This window comes from Phocoena sinus, chromosome 1 (genome assembly GCF_008692025.1).
Source record: "Phocoena sinus isolate mPhoSin1 chromosome 1, mPhoSin1.pri, whole genome shotgun sequence".
NCBI classification, from domain to species: domain Eukaryota; kingdom Metazoa; phylum Chordata; class Mammalia; order Artiodactyla; family Phocoenidae; genus Phocoena; species Phocoena sinus.
Window position 1 is genome coordinate 97892016 of NC_045763.1, and position 22724 is coordinate 97914739.

The 22724-nt window shown below is 55.1% G+C and overlaps 1 protein-coding gene across 6 annotated transcripts; it reads left to right on the forward strand.

The window, feature by feature from the left end:
• The first annotated feature begins 6 nt into the window (after nt 1-6).
• Nucleotides 7-20294, forward strand: CSF1 (colony stimulating factor 1). 6 transcript variants are annotated; one of them, XM_032637728.1, is made up of 9 exons: nt 7-496; nt 3625-3747; nt 5015-5077; nt 6643-6813; nt 11162-11309; nt 13409-13539; nt 14059-14111; nt 14453-14511; nt 15359-15874. In XM_032637728.1, exons 1-8 carry the CDS (start codon nt 458-460, stop codon nt 14496-14498), a joined length of 774 nt encoding a protein of 257 aa, XP_032493619.1. In that variant the 5' UTR covers nt 7-457; the 3' UTR covers nt 14499-14511; nt 15359-15874. The 6 variants fall into 6 exon arrangements, with proteins under 6 accessions (XP_032493619.1, XP_032493614.1, XP_032493596.1 ...); XM_032637723.1 differs by lacking the exon at nt 15359-15874 and adding an exon at nt 18148-20294 and having other exon boundaries at nt 160-496; XM_032637705.1 differs by having other exon boundaries at nt 161-496; nt 12518-13539; nt 15790-18139.
• The last annotated feature ends 2430 nt before the right edge of the window (nt 20295-22724 follow it).

Consider the following 22724-nt stretch of genomic DNA (forward strand, 5'->3'; position numbering starts at 1 on the left):
CGCGTTACTTTCTCGAAGGCTTTGGCGTTGAGCACAGCAAACAAGGCGACTGGAAGACGAGCGGAGAAGACCAGCCCTCGGGGTGGGGGCGGGGAGGCGGTTCAGTGGGCCTCTGGAGTTTGTGTGTCTGTGTCAGTGCGCGCGCGCGTGTGTGTGTATGTGTGCGTGTGTGTGTGTGTGTGCGTGTGTGCATCTGGCGCCTGTCCAAGGTGATTTCCCATAAACCACATGCCTCACAAGTCCGCTTAAAAGGCTGTGCCGAGGAGCTGGCCAGTGGAGCCCGGCTCGGGGAAAGTGAAAGTTTTCCAGGGGGCTCTCTGCGCCGCCGCGAGTCCCTCCTCACTCCTGGGACAGCAGCGCGGCCCTCGGCCGGGGCGTGGACTCTGCAGCGGCCAGCGAGCGAGCGAACGAGAGAGCGAGGGCGGCCGACGCGCCCGGCCGGGACCCAGCTGCCCGTATGACCGCGCGGGGCGCCGCCGGGCGCTGCCCTCCCACGGTAAGCGACGGCCGTGGCGCGGGGCCCTGGCCGGGCTGGGGTGGGAGCTCGGCGGCGCGGCCCCTGGGAGCCCGCTGCCCGGGCGCGCCGACTGCCGAGGCTCTTCCGCCCCGGCAGCGGGCTCCGGTTTCCATCCCATCTTTGCGCACGGACTGCGCGAGGCCCCTCGCGCTCTGGCTGGGACCCGAGACGGCCCTGCAGCTACTCTTGGGGCTGCGGCACTCCCTCGGGAAAGGGAAGGCTGCTCACCCCCATTGCATGGAGAGGCACACTGAGCCACCCGCTGGCAAGAGAAAGGGGCTCGAAGCCACGGGGCAGAGGCTGCGTCCCTGACTCTCTCTCCCTTCTGATCAGCCACCGCCAAGGGACAGGCGGAGTGGCTGTGTGCTGAGGGTGGTGCCTTCCCAGCGGGCATTCCTCATGGGCCATACACATGCTTCTAGGTCCTGCTGGAGAGCAGGCGCTTCTGCATGGGGAAAGTTCAGGGGCCATCCAGCTTATAGAATGCCAAGGTGCAGGGCAAGCCACTACTTGTTCCGGTTCACAGACAGAAGCTGTTGGGCACTTGGGTGGCTGGATCAAGTATGTTTTGTGGGGGGGCCGCGTCCCAGAGTTGCATGGGGCCAGCTCTGAATCTTCCTGCCAAACCTGGTTCAGTCCGTTGGGGAGATCCTGGGCTTAGTGGTGGTAGAGGAGGTGGAAGGAAGGTTTGGGGTTGCAGAACTGTGGACAGGGACAGCGGGCTGCTCAGGACTGCATGGGGACTGTCCTGCCCCAACCGTGGGGCAGCTCCTAGATGGCGCAGGGTGGCACCGTTAATGGACAGTAAGTGGTCTTCCAGTGGGTTTGCTTCTGAGGAATCCTAGAGGAGAAACCCAGTGGGGAGAGAAGCAGAAAAATATTTGGAGGATAAGGGAGGGGGTTGCAGGTAGGGTAAGAGGGAAGAGCCCTTCCACAGGGGAGGAGGAGCCCAACTGAGAGAGAAGAGATGGGGTTAGGAGGGGAAATCAGGAAGGGTGAGGTGATAGGCAACAAGACAAACAGGGGCTGGAAGTGAGACCATGAGGAAAGAGGAGGAAAGGAAAGGTGGAAAGAAAGAGGCTGGTTTTAGACAGGGGCAGCCCAAGGGTCCACTCATGCTAAGATCTCTTCAGGGACCTTGTTAATGGGGAAGATAGAACAAGATAGGAGGCAGGTGAGGATGGATAGCTGGGCTGAGATGTCCCAGCATCTCTCTGAGACTGAAAAGATTCCTGTGGTTACCCCAGAGGCCAAGGCTTGTGGGTGGGAGGAAGAAAGAAGCGGGGAGAAGAGCCGGCCCGGCCGGATGCAAGCTAGAGTGTTAACCCTTTGGTGCCTGTCCAGATCCTCCTCTGAGGCCAAATCAGGGCCCCAGGTGCAGGGTGGCCCCTTTGGCTACCTTCGAAGTCAGCCTCCCACATGGTGCCTGAAATAACTCCAAAAGCCAGGCAGCCCTTGGGGTTAAGCATTGCTCTCTCCTTGCTGTCCTCAAACATCAATATCTTGAAATGCGTGTGGCAAGGCTGTCTTCCTGAGCATCCCCTTCCCCATAGGCCCTTTCCTCCATACCACTGACACCTGGGGCTCAGAGCCTCAGGGGCAGCCAGCCTGGGGCAGAGACATACCTTCTGCATGGCCCAGTTTCCTCCCATGGGTCCTGAATTGCAGGTTCCTGAGGGCCTGGGCAGCTATTCCCACCCAGAGCTACCTCCTCAGCCATGCAAAAGAGCCCAGTGTTTCCTCCATGACTGCTCTCCCTCTTCCACAGTCTCCCTCCCCCAGGTCAGACCAGGACCCTCACCATTTCCCTGTGCTGAATGGCACTGGGCCATCTTGTGCCTCTTTCCTCCAGGCCTCTCCTTCCCTCTCTCTGCCATCAACTTCTCCCCATCTTTCAAGGCCTCACTGTGGCCCCTCCTCCCTGCAACCTCCCTGGAGCCCAGCCAGGGCCTCTCCTCCCTAGTAAGAGCTGACAAACATTTGGGCTTTTAGTTATATGTAAATCAGCATGTTGTTGTGGACTGTTTCATAGCCTCCAATGTGCTACTTGTTTGCAGTATTTGTCTCGTCATCTGAATTACTGAGGCAGAGCCCAGAGCCCAGAACCCAGCAAGGTGCCAGCCCGCACCCCATCCTGACAGCATTTCCTTGAATCTGCCAGGAGGCAATATCCAGCTTCGGAAAGAAAGCCCAAGGGTCTTTCTCTGCCTCTGGCCGGAGAAGGGGAGACCTAGAGCCAGGGAGAGGGCTAAGGGGACCTTGGCAAGAAGGAGGGAAGGGGAACAACAGGGTGTCAGGAGCCTGTCCCATCACTCTGGGGGTAAGCAGCTACCGGGCCAGGTGGGTGCTGAAAGAGGGGAGAGATCTCAGAAAACATTCCTGCAATGCTAAGAGCTGACTGGCTGGATGCAGAGCCTGATGGGGTTCCGATAGGCAGGTGCCAGCCAGGGATGGTCTAGAGCTGCCACTGCTGCCTCTGATTAATTGGTTGGGCTCTTTTTGACACACATACCCAGGGCTCCAAAGGTCTGTGGTGCGGGATAGGTTCCCAGTGAAACTGAATTTGGGCCCCTGGTTTTTCCAGTAGCAGAGCCAGACCTGTGTGGAATCAGGTAGGAGGAAGGGCTGGGCCCAGGCAAATACCTCTGGCTCCAAGTCTGGAAGCCAGCCAGTGCAAGAACATGAACTTGAGAGGAGTGGGCAGCTCACAAGATGCCTGGCTCAGTGTGTGATATGGCAGAGACAGAATAATGGGTAGATGCAAGTCCTGCATTCAAGGAGTTTCCTGTGTAATTGACATTTAGACTGGTAGGCATACCTCCCATGTCCTCATTAGAAGTTCAGTGTGTAGTAAGGCTTGGCCTGGGTTAATCTGGGAAGGCTTCTTGGAGGAGACGACATTTGGATTGTTAGCGAGGGAGAGCAGGGTTGTGCGTGGCTGCTAGGAAATCCTGAGTAAGGTGGGTTTGGGGAATGCTGCATTCTGGAATGAGGGGCAGGTCTGTAGCATTGTGGGTCTGAGGTCCTTGCTTTTCCACCCTCAGCAGGGCGTGGGGGTTCCTGGGGAGTGTGAGAGCGGGGGAGAAATTATGCCCTCTCTGTCACAGACATGGCTGGGCCGCCTGCTGCTGCTGGCCTGTCTCCTCGTGAACAGGAGTACTACCGAGGAGGTGTCGGAGAACTGTAGCCACATGATTGGGAACGGACACCTGCAGTTACTGCAGCGGCTGGTGAGTGTGTGGTCCTGCCTACCTTACCTTCTCCCCACTGGGGAAACGGAGGCAGGAGTCAGGGAGCAGGGCCAAAGAGAGTGGTTGTAGGCAGAGAAATACGGCCATGCAGGATGTGGCTCGTGGCTCCCACTAGCTCCACGGATGTTCTTCTCACTGACCTTCTAAAGGTCAATGCCTCTGAGCCCCCCCCCTCAATCCTGAAGCCCTCTCCCACTCCCCTGCAGGCGGTGGACAGGGTGGACTTCTAGCTGGTTGCCTAGGTTAATGATTGCCTGGAATGTCAAACGTGGACTCTGAAAAAGTTTGTAAAGCCCGCTCTCCCTCGGTGGGATGCTTCCTCTGAGGAGCCAGCCCAGTCTGCCTGCTGTGTCCAGATGTTGCCTCTAGCTCCTGGACTCCCAGATGTGCCACCAGCCTGGCACCAGGGCCTCAGCCAGATTTGGAAGGGAGGCTCCCGCCTAACTCCCAGCCCTCCCCCCTCACTTCCCTGGCTCTTGCCTGAGCCCTGGGGCTGGGATGGCCTGATCACCCAGGCCATGAAGGAGCCCGTGCCTCACTCTAATCGTGTCAGCAGAGTCGTCAACGATTTCAAACGTGGTTCAGCCCGGCAGAATCAGGTTGCTGTCATGGCTGCTGTCCTGCTCAGAAGAGAATTTACCATCCCTCTAGCCAGCCAGGCGTGGAGAGCACCACAGGCTGAGGCCAGCTCCAGGGCCCTGAGCTTGGAGCCCATAGGTTGGGCCTCCTGCCTCTATTACCCCCTACACTCTTCCTCCTGTATGTAGCTCCTGCAGCAATCCAAGGTAGACCAAGAGCCACCACATTCTCTGAGGCTTAGAATCACAGAACCACTGCTCTGAGGGCCAGTAAGGGCTTTAAGGGCATCTAGCCTCAGTCCCTACAGATCCTGAATCCCCAGAGCTTGTCTAGCCTCTGCTTGAATTCCTTCCAGGACAGGGAGCTCACTACTTCCCACGGGAGGTTATGTCCTACATTAGATAGTTCTTCCTTATAACAAGCTGGCATCTGTGAGATTTCAGAGTGGGAGGTACAAGACAGAGACTTCTTGTTCTTCTATAACCCTCCCCTGGGCATGTGGAGGGCACAGGTCTTCCCCTAGCCTTGGCTCTGTCTTTCCAGGTGTGGTTGGGGGGAGATGGATGAGGATCAAACCCTGATCCATCCAGAAACTCGAGTCCCCGTTCTTAGGCAAGCTCAGTCGAGTGCAGACACCCTGCCACCACTGGCCTGCTCTCTTTTACAGATTGACAGTCAGATGGAGACCTCGTGCCAAATTGCCTTCGAGTTTGTAGACCAGGAGCAGTTGGTGAGTTATGGCTGTTTACAAGGCCCACGTGCCAGCATGTATGAACTTCCCAGGGTGGGTGTATGTGGGAGCATGAAGGTAGGAGAAGTCCTAGAGCTGGGCAGGGTATGGTGTAAGGATCCCTGGTACTCAAGTCTGGGGTGCCAGGGTCCAGGGCTGAGCTGGGCAGGGCCCAGGCCTCAAGTCCCCTGCTGCTCCCTTCTGCTGGCCTGGCACATGTCAAGGTCTTACTATGTGCCAGGCACTTTTGATCCTGACTATGTGGTTCACTCTTCTTGTTCATGAGAGGTTAAGGGAGAGAACATAGGTAGCAAGTGATTTGAACGCGGGCAGGCTGGCTCTAAGGCCTAAGGCAAACCAGTACTTCTTCTGGGTCAAATGTTTTGCTTAAGGATGTCACCTCCATCCAGCAGACAGACCAGCAACGAGGGAATCAGTCCAGCCCTTTCCCTATTCCTCCTATCCCACACCCAACTGTGTGCTGCTGGTTCTACCTCCCAGCATCTCCGGCTCCTGGGGCCTCACCCCATCAGTTGCTTGGACGATTTCAAAAGCCTCCTAAATGGCCTTCCTGCATCCAGTGCACCCCTCACCCCACCACTAGTGGGGGAGCTCTCTGAACCACAGCCTGTTATCTTCACCACCTCCCCCAAACCTGGAGACCCCTCACTCCAGGAGAAAGCCTAGGTTGTTCAGCCTGGGGTTTACAAGCTCCAGTCTCTATCACACGGCCCAACCCACTACTCCCATTCCCTGTTTCTTCCTGCCTCCAAGCCTTTGCACAAGCTCTTTCTGATGCCCGTAATGCCTTTCCAGCTGCTCCCACCCCAGCCTTTATTCCACGTCTGTTCTTCTTTGTGCCTCCTAGAAAATCACCATCATGCCCAGAATTTGCTCCCATCTCTGAGCTTCTGCGCGCCTGACCCGTACACATTTCTATTAGAACTGGAGACCACCTCATGGTCCAAGGAGTAACCTTGGTGTTCCACTCACTCACTCACTCACACCTTACCAAGCATTTACTACTAGGAACCTATTGTACCAGGTGCTAGGAATACAGAGCTAAAAGCCAAGTCTTCATTGAGGCACCCACCATCTCTTTAGGGAGACAAAACACTGAGGTCATTCTTTGGACCCTGAGGTAGTCTCCAGTATCCCTGTGGCCTGGAGGATTAGAAGGAGCCATATGGTAAAGGGCTTTGTGTGAAAGCAAGCCAAAAGAGGGTCAGAGACAGAGAAACAGAAGTTCCCCAGAACCCACTCTACCTGTACGCCTTCATCCTGATTAAAGCCTCATCTTTCAGAAATCTGAGGATCTCTCTGGTCAGAATCCACATTTCCTTCCCTCTACCACAATTCCCAGCAGCACCAGATCGCAACAAGGGAGAATGAAAGCCAGCTGAGGGCAGCATTCTCCTTCTTACTGGAGGGGGTGGCCCCTGTCCTCAGGAGTAAGGGTAGGGCAGGCTGCAGCCCTCCATCTGCCTGGGATGAGGGCATCCAGCACAGAGCTTGGGCTCCCAAGTGGCATCAGCGGGTCGTCAACTCCAGGTTCTACTTTTCAGAACGACCCCGTGTGCTACCTTAAGAAGGCATTTCTCCTGGTGCAAGACATAATGGAGGACACCATGCGCTTCAAAGACAACACCCCCAATGCCATTGTCATTGTCAATCTCCAGGAACTCTCTCTGCGGTTGAGGAGCTGCTTCACCAGGGACTATGAAGGGCAGGACAAGGTAGGAGGGCCCTGGAGCCAGGAGCACTGAGTGGGGGAGGGCAGAGGGCAGCTGCGGTGGTACCATCCCTACCCATAGGCACAGAGGCACTCACTGGCCTCACCCATGTCATTGCTCACTGGCTCTCTCACTCACGTATTCATCCCATAAATCTTTGCCGAGGACTCACCGTGCAGGAGGCACAGTGCTAAGCCTTGACGATGTCTCAAGAGCAAGCACTACATGGTTCCCACCCTCTAAGAGCTTATAGTTAAGTGAGGTTGGCAGCCATTAAACAAACAATGACACAAGTAAATAGAATTTTAACCCATGAGGACTATCCATTCATTCAACAAATAGTTAATGAGTGCTTATTGCATACCAGGTATTGTTCTAGACTCTGGGATACAGCTGTGATCAAATAAAATTCCCCACATTCATGGAGGTTACATGTAGGGGTGGTGAGACAGTTAACGAAATACGTAAGTAAAGTGTCAATAACTGCATTGCAGAAAGAAAACCAGAGAGGGAAGACCTGAAGCAGGCAGGTGAGGGAGTGAGCCAGGAAGGAAGAAGTACGTGGGGCTCCGGGAGAGAGAAACAGGACTTGGATTTAAAAGGCAGTGGGAAAGAAGAGACAGGGAAGGCTTCTGAGTAAGAAAATATTCACTTGAGGTCCAAAGATGAGTAAGAGGAAGAAATCAGGCTGGTCAGAGCATTCCAGAACAGAGAACGCTGGGCACAAAGCCCTAGGTGAGCGGGAAAGTGCACATTCGGCCCCCAGGTGGGGTCAGCACGGCCAAGGCAGGGGAGTGAAGGGGAGAGAGCCAGGGAGGTGGGAGCCAGATCATCTGGGGTCTTAAAGATGGGGGATTTTGTCTAAAGAGCGAGGGACCCAGTCTAACTTGCGCTGGGAGACCATTCTGGCTGCTGTGCGGGCCATGGTATGTAGGGAGCAGGGATGGAGGCTGGGCAGCCAGCAGGAGGTGCAAGTCCAGGCGGCTTGGACTAGGGTTGTGCAGTGAAGGTGACACAAGGGGACGCATTCCTGAGTTTAGAGAAAGAACCCGAGCACTTGGTAATGCAGCGGCTGTGAGTTGTTGAGGGAAGGGAAGGGTCGTGATGGTTTTGTCTCCAGCACGTGGAGTTCCCGTGATGCTGAAATGGGGCAGAGCAGGTTTGGGGGAAGGGCAGGAGTTCAGGTTGGGGTACATTACACTTGAGATGTTCGTGAAATGGCCGAGTGGAGATGTCGAGCAGGCCGCTGGACGTATGGGTCTTGAGTTTGGCTGGTGATAGACAGACGTAAGTGGTGTTGGTCTGTAGGTCATCGGTGAAGCCAGGGGACTGTATGACACTGCCCACTGTGAGAAGAGAAACAGGCCCAGGAAACCCAGCATTTATTTAGAAGTCAGGCACCGGAGGGGGCCTGGCAAGGAGGCTGAGGAGCGGTCTAAGGGGTGGGAGGGAACCCAGGAGAGTGTGGGATCCCTGAGCACATGAAAAAGAGTATTTCCAGATGGGAAGAGTAGTCAACTTTATCACACGGGGTTTGAGAAGCCGAGCAAGAGAAGGGCTGAAAAGTGTCCAATGGATTTGGCAACGTGGAGGTCGCTGTTGGAGGCAGGTGCCCAATCATTGAACAGAAAGTGAGGAAGTAGAGGCGACACTGTGGAAGAACCTGGCCCCAAAGAACCGCAGAAAATGAGAGGTAGCTGGAGTGAGCGTGGGATGGAGGGAGGGAAGACTTTTAAATAAGAGAGGTATTAGATCTGTGGTTTTCCAATGTTGAGGTTCGTAGGAATCACCTGGGAGCTTGTTTAAAATGCAGATTCCCAGAACTTCCCTGGTGGTCCAGTGGTTAAGACTCCACGCTTCCACTTCAGGGGGTGCGGGTTTGATCCCTGGTTGGGGAACTAAGATCCCGCATGTTGCGTGGCCAAAAAATAAATAAAAAGGAAGTCTTCATTTTAAAAAATGCAGATTCCAAAGAAAACACCTTCCTTTTAAATAAAAACTCAAAAAACATTTTTTAATAAAAAAAAGTTTTAATGCAGATTCCCAGTATGCACCCCTAGAAAGTCTGATTCACTGGGTCTGTGGGTGGGCCTCGGAATCTGCATTTTAGCAAGCCGCCCACCCTGCACACTGTATGGGATGCTGGGAGCAGGGGGGCAGACTCCAGGAGCGGGGAGCCAGTGAAGCTGGAGGAGCTGGTCTCCTGAGGAGCCGGCAGGGCAGGGATTCAGAGCTCGGGAGGCAAGAAGACACAGACTCTGCTGAGACAGGTAGACATCGGGACCTTCTGTCCTTGTTTTCTCTATGAAGTATGAGGTGAGGTATGAAGGACACAGAGATTTTATAAGAAAGATGAGAAGAGGCCACTTTCCTGTTCCTTACAATTGCCCTGGGCGGGAGGCAGGCAGGGATTGTTGTTTTGACTTTACAAATGAAGAGATGAGCCCAAGCTGGAAAGTTCATTTGGCCAGCGTTGCTGAGCTGGGGAGTGATGCAGCCAAGTCCAGGTCTTCCCATTCCCGCATTCATTCTCTCCTGTATCTGGTAAACATCTACTAAGGGCCTACTATGCACGGTCCCTGGGCATCCAGTGATGCCTTCAAGGACTTCACCACCTAGTAAAGCCTGTAGTTCTTCCCCAGGCAGGTCAGTTTAAGGAAGGACTTGGGAGTCATCGGCAGGTGGGCCATAGATGTGATGAAGCCCTGGGCACAGTGTCTGGGGTGAGAGTAGGGGTGGGCCCAGGACTGAGCCCTGAGGAGTGCCAGCCTATGGAAGTCAGGTGGAGGGGGGCAGCCTGGTAAGGAGACTGAGATGGAGCAGCTCAAGGGGTGGGAGGAAAACCAGGAGTGCGTGAAGTTTCTCAGAGCTCCAGTGGGTGTGGGGAGCCTGGGTCCCACGAGCAGAAGAGAAAAGAGCAGCTCAACAGACATAGCTGGGGCAGCCTTGGCTCTCCTTCCAAGATACACCAGTGCCAGAGAAGGACCCACAGCCCCGTGGCCTCCTCCAGGCCATTCTCCTCACCACACAGGATGATCTCTCTAAAAGACTGGAATCTTATGCTCCACTCACCTCCCCAACATCCCCTCAGTTCTCTTTGCTCTGTGGATAAGGTTAATGGTTCTTTTTTTAAAAAAATTAATTTATTTATTTTATTTTATTTATTTATTGTTTCTGGCTGCATCGGGTCTTTGTTGCTGCACGCGGACTTTTCTCTGGTAGCGGCGAGTGGGGGCTACTCTTCGTTGCAGCGCGCGGGCTTCTCATTCTGGTGGCTTCTCTTCTTGCGGAGCACGGGCTCTAGGCACGCGGGCTCAGTAGTTGTGGCTCGCGGGCTCTAGAGCGCAGGCTCAGTAGCTGTAGCGCATGGGCTTAGTTGCGCTGAGGCATGTGGGATCTTCCCGGACCAGGGATCGAACCCGTGTCCCCTGCACTGGCAGGTGGATTCTCAACCACTGCGCCACCAGGGAAGCCCAGGTTAATGGTTCTTGGCATGGCCAACAAGGCCCGGCAGGACCTGGTCCTTGCTGACCTCTCTCAGCTGCATCTCTTGTCACTTTCCTCCTAGATGGCTGTGCTATAGCCACTGTAGCTTTCTTTTCCATCTTCTAACATTTCAGGCTCTTTCCTGCGTCAGGACCTTTGCACAGTCTATTCTCACCACCTGGACAGCTCTCTCCAACCCCGCCTCCTTTCCTGGTTAAGTCTTGCTCATCGTCTGGTCAGTTCCTTGGGGACTCCCCCAGGCCCTCATTTAGTTCCCCTTGTTATACACTCTCAGATCATTCTTCTTCTTTTTTTTTTTTTTTTGCGGTACGTGGGCCTCTCACCGTTGTGGCCTCTCCCATTGCGGAGCACAGGCTCCGGACGCGCAGGCTCAGCGGCCATGGCTCACGGGCCCAGCCGCTCCGCGGCATGTGGGATCCTCCCGGACCGGGGCACGAACCCGTGCCCCCTGCATCGGCAGGCGGACTCTCAACCACTGCGCCACCAGGGGAGCCCAGATCATTCTTCTTAGGACTCACCACACTTGTAACAATATGTTTAATAACGATGCCCTGTTGGACTCAATGTCCAAATCGGCCGGGGACCACCTCCCTCTTGTTCACTGCGTGATTTCCGGGTAGTTACCAGATGCCTGGCACATTAATATGGGTTAAATGGAGCCATGAATAAATGATAAATTTCACCAACTCAGGACATAGGGGTCCTGCAAACCAGGGTAGAGGGGAGGGAGAAAACAAGAGAAAAAGAAGACAGATGAAAGAAAGGCCAAGGGAGTTTGACAAACAAGCTAGAGACGTGGGACCAATGCTCATCCTCATCGAGGGGGTCTCTGCTCTCCTTCTAGGCCTGTGTCCGAACTTTCTATGAGACGCCTCTCCAGTTGCTGGAGAAGATCAAGAATGTCTTTAATGAAACAAAGAATCTCCTTAAAAAGAACTGGAACATTTTCAGCAAGAACTGCAACAATAGTTTTGCTAAATGCTCCAGCCAAGGTGAGCACAGAAGGGGCCAGCAAGTGTGGGGGTGGGGAAGGGCATGTGGAACAGAGCTGCATTGGGAGGTGACGCATGGGGCTGGAGGGACCCCTGGGAGGCAGCCTGATTGCTACTCGTGCTCCTGTGTGTGTAGACGTGCTTGTTTTGTGTACATATGTGGCTTCGTGTACCTCTGGGTGGTCCTAGGCCCATGCCTTTCCTGACATGTGTGTGCATGCACACCTACATATGTTTGCATGTTGAGGCATCAAGAAGGATCATGCTGGTGGCTGTGAGATCAGGGAGTGGAAAAGGGGGCCCTCTCAGAGAGCCCTGTAGGCATGGAGGCTTTCCCACCGGCTCTGCAGGCTGGCTGAACGTATGGGGGGTACCGTGGAGAGAGCAGAGGCTTCATCGGGGATTCAGGGCCCTTGCTCCGGGAGCCCTGCTGCGAATCACCAGGATACCCTGGCTCCAGAAGCCCCCAGGATGCCTTGAGTGTCCCCTCAAGGGACAAGGCTGGATTTGAAGTCTGAGCGTCATTCAAACTCTCCCAGTGCTGGCCCAGCTGCACACATGTCTACCCTGCGTTGTCCTCGTCTCTGCGTCCTGTGCCACGTGTGCCCACCTACATTCAACCTTGCTCCCCGAGGCAGGGGCTGAGGCCCTGCGACCTGCCAATGGCCAAGTCCAGTCTCGTTGCTTCAATCCCAAGGCCTCAAGCCTTGGCCACATTCCAGCCCCAGCCTGTTCCCGCCTGTGGCCGTGACTGTTCAGCCCCTTGCTGTGCATGAAACCGCCTTGCTGCTTTCCAACCAACAGTGTCTTTGGGGCTTGAGGGTGTCTTGTGTTAGTCCTGGAGGCCACTACTCAACCTCCTGGCTGGCTGTTGTCACCCCTGGCTTGGCGTCTGGCCAGCTGGAACTCCAGGAAGGGCTGTTCTCTGCTCTTGCCTGACCCCAACCCCCAATCTGTGTGTCTAAACCCCACTTTTTGCTCTCTCCTGCAAAGAACCTTCCTGCAGTTTGCACCTTCCCTGTCTAAGGCCTGTGTCATGAGCATTGGCTCCAGTCCTGTCCTCTCCTCAGCCCCAGGGCTGAGTTAGGGCATGAGGGGACCCCCAGACCCACATACCCCTCTCCATCCCTCTGGGAAAGCTGTGCTGGAGGCTGGTGACTCTATCTCCTCCCCCTCCTTCTCTCTCCCTCTCTCTGTGGTTCTTTCAGATGTGGTGACCAAGCCTGATTGCAACTGCCTGTACCCCAAAGCCACCCCTAGCAGTGACCCGGCCTCTGTCTCCCCTCAGCAGCCCCTCGCCCCCTCCATGGCCCCTATGGCTGGCTTGACCTGGGCTGACTCTGAGGGGACAGAGGGCAGCTCCCTCTTGCCCAGAGAGCAGGCCCTTCGCACAGTGGACCCGGGCAGTGCCAAACAGCGACCACCCAGGAGCACCTGCCAGAGCTTTGAGTCACCAGAGACCCTGGGCGTCGAGGACCACCCCACTGGAGGTTCACCTCAGCCCCAGCCCTCTGTCGGAGCTCCTGTCACTGGGATGGAAGACATTCTTGACTCTGTGCTGGGCACTAACTTGGACCTGGAAGAGGCCTCCGGAGAGGCTAGCGAGGGTCTTATACCCCAAGGGACAGAGCTTGCCTCCCGCACGTTGTGGAGAGGCAGCGTCCAGGCAGAGACTGCCAGGACCAGCCGTCTCCTCTCAGCACCTTCACCACTCTCTGGGTCAGGAAAGGACTGGCAGCCAGCGGATGTAACTAGCACACCACTGCCCACGGTGGGCCCCGTGAGAGCCACTGAGGCATGGAGTCACACACCTGAGAATGCAGACCATTCATCTGCCTCGCCCAGAGGCCACCAGGAGCCAGGCTCTGCCGGGACCCCAGCACTGCGCCCGCACGGCCTCAGCAGTCCCTCTGCCCCCTCTTCTCAGCCAAGGCTTCCCAGAAGCCATTCCCGGGGCAACGTGCTGCCCCTTGGGGAGCTGGAAGGCAAGAGGAGCACCAGGGACCGGAGGAGCACCGCAGAGCTGGAAGGAGGACAAGCAAGTGAGGGGGCGGCCAAGCCCCCAGCCCGTTTTAACTCCGTTCCTTTGACTGACGCAGGCCATGAGAGGCAACACAAGGAACCCTCCGACCCCCAGCTCCCCGGCTTTGTCTTCCGCCTGCTGGTGCCCAGCATCATCCTGGTCCTGCTGGCTGTCGGTGGCCTCCTGTTCTACAGGCGGAGGCGGCGGGTAAGAAGAGCCCGATGCGGGAGAGAAGGGCTCCGCATGGGGGCAGGGCACAGCCTGGCTGGAGGAGCAGGTCGGAGGACGACTTGGGCTCAGACTGGGTTCTTCAGGCGCTGAGAGACAGGAGGCTGACTGAGCACAGGGGATGGGAGGTTGAAATGGAGGGTTTCTTCAAGAACAGGGAAGGCTCAGGCTTACACGATGAACCGGTAGGGACTGGGGCAGAAGAGTAGGAGACACTGTGCTTGGACTAAAGCAGGATGAGAACCCAGATGGGAGGGGAGATGGAGGAGGAAAGTGATGCGTGTGAGGTCAGGGCAGGGCATTGCCTGGGAGCTCTGCAGAGCTGGGGTATGAGGATAGGAGAGGCCTCTGGAAGCCCCCTGGCCCTCTGGCTGATCCAGAGTGGGGAAGCTTGGCAACTCTCTCATAGAGTCCCTGAGCAGCCCTGCCTGAGGATGGGGCCACGGCGTCCCCACGCTCCCTCAGCTCCTCAGTGAGCCTGCTCTTTTCTGTCCCCAGAGCCATCGAGAGCCTCAGACAGTAGATTCTCCCGTGGAACAACCGGAGGGCAGGTGAGAGGGGTTTTTTTGGGGGGGTGGGCTCTGATAGGCACGGGGGGGCCTGTCTTGGCATCTGTTTCCCATCTAGATTTGGAGGAGACGTTCTCCCACTTGCTCTAAGGAGATGAGGTTCGGAACAGGATTCCGGGGTGGGTGGGGAGAAGGAAGGGTGTCTCTTCTTTCCTAGCTATCTGGGACTTTTCCTAGTTTCTTCTTAGGGTTAGGCAGTTCTGGGTCTTCTAAATCTGGGAGGGCTAGAGCACGTGTGTGCAGGCTTGGGGGGCAAACTTAGGGGATCCCCTCACTCCCTGGCCTCTGCTGAAGTCTTATGCCAGCCTGTGCTCTGCCCGCAGCCCCCTGACCCAGGATGAGGACAGACAGGTGGAACTGCCAGTGTAGAGGGAATTCTAAGGTAAGACTCTGATCTGGATCTCTCGCAACCCCTTAAAATTAGTTACACCCAAATTTTCCAGTCACCCTAACTTGTTTGTGGTACCACCAACTCCCCGGAGGCACCCACACTTGACTCCCTTCTCTCTCTCTCTCTCTCCTACTCCCTTTTCCATCTATCGCCAGGTCTGGCCAACCCTCTTCTCCCTGAGTCCTCAGGCCTCCCACTGCCCCTCCATTCCCTCCACCCCATTTGAGGCCAGGCACTGTTAATTCTGTGTCGGGCTATTATTTCTGCACTGGGCTTCTACTTTTGCTGCCACCTTCCATCGCAGAGCAACCAAATTGTTCTTTTGTAAGGTCTTTAGCCTCTTGGGGACTTTCAGCAGCTCTGTATCACCAGCTACTTCAAACCCAACATTCTCAGCTTGGCACCCAAGCTCCTCCAGCAGCTGCTCCTAACACGCACCTCTTGCCAGCTTCCTCTCTGTCTGCGCCCTGATTTGACCCTTCTTCCCAACCAAGATCATTTCTACTTCCCTGCTTTTAGATGCAAGGAGCCATAGAGGCTTAGTCTTAGAAGGGCTCTCAGAGGTCATTTGGCCTAGTGTCTCTGCATCCCAGATGGGGAGTCAGCCAGCTTCTGGTCACACACTCTCAGTCACAGGCACGCTCCCTGCCCTCTCCCAGTAGCACTGTAGGGAAGTCCTTCCTCACTAGAGGCATAACTGGCTTCCCTGCCCCCTCCCCATCCTCCCTCACGAGAGCCCTCCAGTATTTAAAGTCAGTTATCCATGTCCCCTTTAAGAATTCCCTAAGCTAAGTGTGGCCAAGTCCCTCAAACATTCCTTATATGATATGGTTTTCAGACCCCTCACCATCCTGTTCGCCCTCCTTTGGACACACTCGTTTGTCAATGTCCCTCTGAAAATGTGGCGCCCAGCCCCGGACACAGTGCTCCAGATGTCTGACCAGCTCAGAGCACAGTGGGACTGTTGCCTTCCTTGATCTGGACAGTGTTCTTCTATTCGTACAGATTAAGATTGCATTCGTGTCTGTTTGTTTCTTGAACAACCACATCATTCTGTTGTCATATGTTGAGCTTGTGGTCTATTTAAAGCCCCTAGTTCCATTTCCCATAAACCTCTGTCAAGCCAGACTCTATCCTGTACTTGGAGAATTTAATGTTTTTACCAGTGTGCGGGAATTTATATTCGTCCTTGTTAAAACCACCTTGTGGGCTCAGGCCTGTCATCCGAGCCTACTGAAACTGTTTTAAATCCTAATTCTGTCTTCACAGCCCTCCCAGTTGTGTCTCCTGCACACAGGAGACAGATGAGTGCCTTCTGTTGTCCTCGCACACCTTTTTGATAAACGTGTGACTCTTATCACTCCTCACCCTGGGCTCCCCAACTCCAGGCAGCCCACGGCCCTCCTCCCTTCCTTCCCCTCAGACCGCAGTCAGGCTGCAGGAATCAGCCCTTCCTGACGGTCTCCATCACCCTCTGGTTTCTCTTTTAGCTCGTACTCCTCTGCTCTTTTGTATTCGGTTAATACTATATCGATTTGCACTTACTTGGTTATTGTTTGTTTTTATACATTTTAAAATCTTACTTGATGCATACATGTACGTTCCGTACCCCTAAGAAGTCTGTAAGCCCCTTGAGGGCAGGGACTGTGTCTTCTACTTTTTTTGCATCTCTTTTTCTATGCTGAGTCCTAAACAGAGAGGGCTTCTTCATCCTCGCTAAGAACTCAGTAAATGCTGACTGATTGGCTTCAGGGCTGACGGGCCGATTGGCCCTGGCTGGCTGTCTCTAACTGTCCAGCCTTCTGGTTGACCAGTTAACCAGCTAACTAATTGACTCTGACCGGCTGACCAGTCGGCTGGGTGACTCTGACCACTTACTAGCTAGTAACTGCCTAACTGGCTAGTCGCTTGGTGAGCTGATTGGCTAACTGACTGGCTGGCTGCCTGCCTGAGTTGCTCATTGGCAGGCTGGCTGACTAGCTAGAGTGAACCCATTCAAGTTTCCAGCCACATCCCATGCCAAATGCAAGCCAGCACTTCAGGGCCTTCTCATGTGTCTGGGCCGCTCCTAGCGAGATAGGGGATCTGCCAAATGCCGAAAACCAGGGGAGCCTATTTAGAAAACAGCAAGAAGTAACACATCTGGAATCCTGGGGTCACCTTGTTGGTAGGGTAAACGAAGATGGGTCTGATGGGACACTGGCAGGGCTGCGAGAATGACGCATATCCCGTCAGGACTGGCAAGTAGAGGATGGACCAAGGTCCCTAGGGACTTCACAGCTCAATGCTGTACCACCCTCTGACTGGTCCCCTGCCTCCCCCCTTGGTCTTGGCCCTCTGCCTGCCTAATCTCAGGCCCTCCCAAGCTTTCCTCTTCCTCCCCTTAAAATTTCACTTAGAGAGGAACCCGGGGCGGGGGCCACATCCAGACCTCCACTTGGATCCAGCCCTAAAGTGGTCTCCAGGCCAGGTGGCAGGAGCCTCAGGGAGACTCAGGACCAGCCTCAAGACTTACTGCTGCTCTAGGGAGAGAAATGACAGGGGGAAACACAGAGGCAGAGGTCCGAGAGAGGGACCCTCAGAAAGGAAACATGGACACCAGACCCTCCACTCCAAGGAACCAAGACATAGGGGCAATGGGCTGGAGGTTGCCCATTTGGTTCTCCTTCCCTCCTGGCCCCAGCAGGGCCTGTGGCCTGGCTGCACCCAGCATGGCTCATGTCCAGTTTATGGTCCTCCCTTCTTCCCCTTCCAGAACATGGGAATGGGCTGGGAGCCAGAAGCTGTGGTCCTATCCTTCCTCCTTACCCATCACGGGTTTTGCTAGTAGGGCCCATGGACAGTCCGGGAGGGAAGCTCCACACTGGGTCCAAAGTCAAACTGTTGGATGGAGTCCAGGGGATTTCTGCTCTGGGAACAAAACGTTCTGAGGACAAGGATGGGGGAGGGCTTGGAGAGAGCAGGGCCCTGACTCTTACGGATGATGCAGGGAGGCAAGTCCCTTGGTCCATCCGGCAGGAGGCTGGCTTGCTTAGGGGTTAGCACGCCAAATGGCAGGGTGGGAGTTTCCTTGTCCAGAACTGCCTCCGGTTCTTCCCCTTCAGATACCTCTGCCCTGCTGTCCTGAATATCATGTGTGATGACCCTCTGTGATAAGCGGTGAGGAGGTGGGAGTGAGCAGTTCTTCTTTGCTAGAGTTAGCAGGATTCACTTTTGATTTTTTTAGACCAAGGACAGTGAGATGGTCTTCCCTGAGGAGGGGTCTAAGGACATGCAAGTGCCCCCTTCCGTCCCTGTCAGACCCCTCCACTTGAGCAATGCCCCCTACCGCAGCCCTGCTGAGACCTCTACCAGGCCCTGTTACCTCCCCCTATGGTCCCTGGTTCCCCAGGAGGAGGTAGGAGGTGAGGCCAGTCTGCCCAGTGGCTTGGGCTGCTGCCAGAGAAAGCTGCCCGGCCCCTTGTGGTGTCTGGGATGGCTGGGAAGGTGAGGGAAAGGATGGGGGGAGTCCTGTCTGCAGCACCACCAACGGCCCACAGGAATGCTCTACCTCGCCCACCCATGTCCTCGGCGACCCCTCCCTTCACTCCCACCCGGCTGACCAGCCTTTCTGTCTCTCCCCTACAGCTGGGCGCACAGGACAGTCTCTCCATGCGAGGAGACATTATGGGGACATCCACCACCACCCCTCCCCAGCCATTCTCCTGGGAATGTGGCCTGCCTACCATGAGAGCTCCTGGACTCAGGAGAGCAAGACTGGACCAGAGCAGCGAGGCTGGGGCCCTCAGCCCTCGACCCTCAGACTCTGGACTGACTAAGAGAGGGCTGGAGGTGCCCCCCACGCTGCTATTTATCGGGGGCCCTGGAGGCTCCCATCCGCTTGAGGAAGGCTGGGAAGCCCGGCTGAGGACCCTCTTCCCCTCAGGGGCTGTGTCCTCCTCCCATTCCCCTCCAAGCCAACACCTGGGCCAGGGACCCAGAAGCCCATGGGACATGGGAGAGCAGGGTGGGCGTTGAGGAATGGAAGAGCCCTTGTGCCCGAGGACCCGCCTGGTGCCAAGGGATCCCAACACCGACAAGCAGGGACTCGTCTCCAGAGAGAGAAGCATGAGATTCGCAGGGCAGGACAGTGTCACTGGATTTCCCGTAAAGGTGTGTAGCCCGAAAGACGAGAAGAGAAGGCTTCCGGGCCTGCTGGTCTGCACTGACAGCCCAGAGCGGGTCTGCACCCTCCACTTGCCTAACTGCCCTCTGCTGGTGGCCAGGCGGAGAGGGGATGCCAGCCCTACCCTCAGGACCTGCCTGGCTTGGCTCGTGATGCCAAGGGCAAGACCAAGCTCTGGCCTCGGCCCCAGCGTCCCCCCAGCCCTGCCAGAGCTTCTCCAGGAGGCCGCGCAGAGGCTCTCCTCTTGAAGGAAGCCATTGCACTGTGAATACTGAACCCGCCTGCTGAACAGCCTGCCCCATCCATCCCCGAGAGCAAACACCTATCCGTCCTCCCACCCCTCCAGCCTCTGTCCCCAGCTTCCTGCACTGAGTGCCCGAGCCGGCCTCGCCCGTCGACTGAGGGAGCCCCTGAGCCCCGACCTTCTGCTGACCTGGCTCTGAATCCCTGCGGTGGATTAGGGTGGGAGGACTGCCCGGGCCACCAGCCAGAGCTGGTCTTCAGGCTGCGTTGTTCGCCCAGGTTTCTGCATCTTGCACTTTGACATTCCCGAGAGGGAAGTGACTAGTGGGAGGGAGAAAAGGAGGGCAGGGACAGACACAGAGAGAGGCTGCAGGGTGAGCTCTGATGGAAAATAGGTCTTTGAAGTTAAGGGCATGGCCCTGAGGTGGGGGAAGGGGTCTGCACCCCTGACCCCCCAGCCTGTGCTCTTGCCCTGTACCAGGCCCCTGCCCCAACCACAACCCCAAGGCTGCTGCTGGCTGGCACCTGGGGTGAGTGGTTGTCCCTGGTAGGAGCCCGGGAGGCAGTGACACCCTACAGCTCTCATCCCACCCCTTGCTAGCACCATCTCTCTGACCAGGCAAGCCAGGGTGGGAGAGGGACTTGGAGAATCCAGGCATCTGCTTCCAAGTCTGCCTGAGGGCCTCAGCTTCCTGGGTCAGCCCATGGCTGTGGCTCTGAGAGTTGAGCAGCAGGTGACAGGGCTGTTGATTACCCTCGGTCCCTTTGTGCTACTGTGTCCCTCCTCTCCTGCCGCCCTGGGCCCTCCACTGAGAGAGCCTGCCCTACCTGGCCACTGGACTGGGGCCTAGGAGCTTCCCTTCCTGCCCTTAAAAGTGAGGGTCCGCTGGTCCCTGCCTCCCCTGCCCTGTTGCTGTCAGCTGAGGGAAGGGCAGTGGAGAACTTTCCCCTTCGGGTCCCTTTTCCTAGTCACAGACTCTATTTGATACGAAAAAATATATATTTAAAAGTGGAAGGAAAAAAACCCCGCAGAAAAAGCATTCCTCCCTCACTCCCCACCCCTTAAACGTATGGTGTTTTAAAGGTCGTGAAAGCAAGTCCAATCCATCACAGAAACTCTTTGTGGGCTCTTGGTGACACAGGAGTGGGAGGGGCCTCAGAGCCCCCTCTGGGTGGCTCCCCAGCTACCTGAACAGGAACCTTTCTTTTCTCTGAGAAAGCCGAGAGGGAACATTGGCTCACACACTGTGAGATATTGTTTTTATACTTGGAAGTGGTGAATTTTATATGAAGTCATTTAAATATCTATTTAAAAAATAGGAAGCTGCTTATATATTTAATAATAAAAGAAGTGCGCAAGCTGCCACGTGTGAGTCATGGGAAAAGTTGCTTTTGGTGTGTGAATGGCGAAAATGGAGTCGGAGGGGTGAGCGGTAGCTGCTGGGGGAGACCCAGCTCAGAAAGCATTTTTCAAGGTACGTGGGGAAGGAGGGTTCTCTCCAACTTCCAGTCTTGTTACCAAAACCTCCTGCATTATCGCTGTCCCAAACACATTCATCTGTATATCTGTTTAACAGGAAGACGGACAGAAACCAGCCAAACGTCAGGCCTGCCCACCAGCCCCTGCCCCAGCCCAGCCTAGCCCAGCATGGCTGGTTGGGCTCTGTCCAAGGGCCCAAGGGGCCTGTAAGGATGAGGCTCCTTGACCACTGACCCCTGCTGTCCGGGTCCTCGCAGGCTCTGAGGTGAATGAGCACTGTCTCTGGACTGGGAACTAGGGGAGGCTGGCAGAGGGAGAGCCAGCAAGCTCTGTGAGTGGCCTTAAGCCCTGATCTTCCTTCTGGGAGTGGAGAGGAGACCAAGGATGCAGACTTCCAGGGGCAGAGGGGTGTTCGGAAGGTTCAGAGTGATTGAAGGCCCAGCATAGCCCAAACGCACACCCTGGGCAAGGCTGGGATAAAAGGGGCCTCCCCACCGCTAAGAATGTGGTGGACAAAGTTTTGCATCAGTGGTTCTCAACCCTGGCTCACCTGAAACTAACTTAGGTTGTTTCAAAAAATACTGCTACCCAAGCCCCACCCTAGATCAACAAAATGAGAATCTCAGGCGTGAGGCTCAGATACCAGGCATCAGAAGTTTTTCAAGACATTTCAAGTGATTCAGATGTGATCCTGGATGAGAAGCATGTAGAGCTCCACTGTCTGATATGGAAGTTATTTGGGTTTAAATTAATTAAAATGGAATAAAAGTAAACATTCAGTTTTTCAGTAGTACTAGCCACACTTCAAAGTTCAATAGCCACGTGTGGCTACCATGTTGGATAACACAGAAACAGAACATTTGCATCATCTCTGAAATCATATTGGACAGCGCTGCACAAAAGTTTGTGTCCCCAGACTTAGGAGACCAAGGTTACAGGGTCAGAGTGGGCACCAAGCAAACATGCCTGGAACTAAGTACCCAGGTATCTCAGTTACCCCTCTCTGTGCCCTGAGCCCCCACTACCACCCTGTCTCTCATCATTTCCCTTAAGCTAGCTCTTCCCTTTCTATCAAAAGCTCCTCAGAAAAGATTTTTGAAGAAACTTATTCATATTTTTTTCCTTCAAGTCACAACTTAAAAGTTGCCTCCTCTGAGAAGCCTTCCCAGCCTGACCCAGGTCCCGGAGGCCCACCCTAGCTCAATTCCTTCCTCCCCTGTTCTCCCACAGACTGAGAGCCTGTTTATTTGTCTGCCCCACCAGGCCACTGACTATGGCAGGAACTGTTCTGTATCCCTCCTTGCATCCCAGTACCTGAGAGTATCTGGCACACAGTAAGTGCCCAATAAATGTGCATCAAAAGGTTAATACTGAATACATGAACAAAGGTATAGTAAGGCAAATTCTGACCAGATTTAATGGTGGCCTTTTCTAGGGCCTTACTTGATATTAACCAGTGGAATATATATCTAATAACTACAATTCATTAGTCGAGGAGGTATTTTCAGCAGGTCTCCCTGGCTTCTGTTGGAGATGGGGCTAGGTTAGAACCCTAACTGATCACTGGGCAGTGGATGGAATGTAATTTCAAGGACTTTAAGCAAGGATCGGCAAACAAACAAATGCCCCTGCCCCTCACTTGCCTTTCCAGAGGCCCCAGGAGGTATCCCAGGAGGCCCCAGGAGGTACCCCAGGAGGTATCCAGGAAGAAATGCCAGAGAATCTCAGTAGCCTTTCCTGGGCTTCATGTGCTACAGGTGCTGCTTCAGAAGTGTCGTATCTGTGGAACGACATCAACTTTGGATTCAAGGCCAAAGAACTTAAGCCATTGGCTTGGATCTCTTCCTGCTGTGTGAACTTGGGGAAGTGTTTAATCCCTTTGAACCTCAGGTTTCTCCTCATCTTTAGAACTGGCTTAAGAATACAAGCCAGGTATACCTGGCCTGAGGTTCAAATGCAGGGACAAACCCCAAAGCACCTTGTGGACTCTAAAGGCTGCCCTCAGATAAAGTGTGTTCTGATGCTGCCCCTGCCAGCTGGTCCCATGGTGCCCAAGCCAAACACAGCTCCACTCTGGGCAGGCACTGGGGACCCGGGATGCTGCCAGAGCCTGGCTGTACTCAGCAGAAGGTGGCAGAGCCAGGCGCTTCCAGCTGGGATGAGGATTCAGATACCTTGTAGCTCAAGGATGTGGGGCTGAAGGGAGACCGAGCAGGAAATGGCCCTGGGACATAGCGGGTGCCTGTTAACAGGCAGGGTCAGGAACTCTGGCTTTGAGTATGCAAGCAGAAGGGCCCAGCCAAACCCCAAACCATT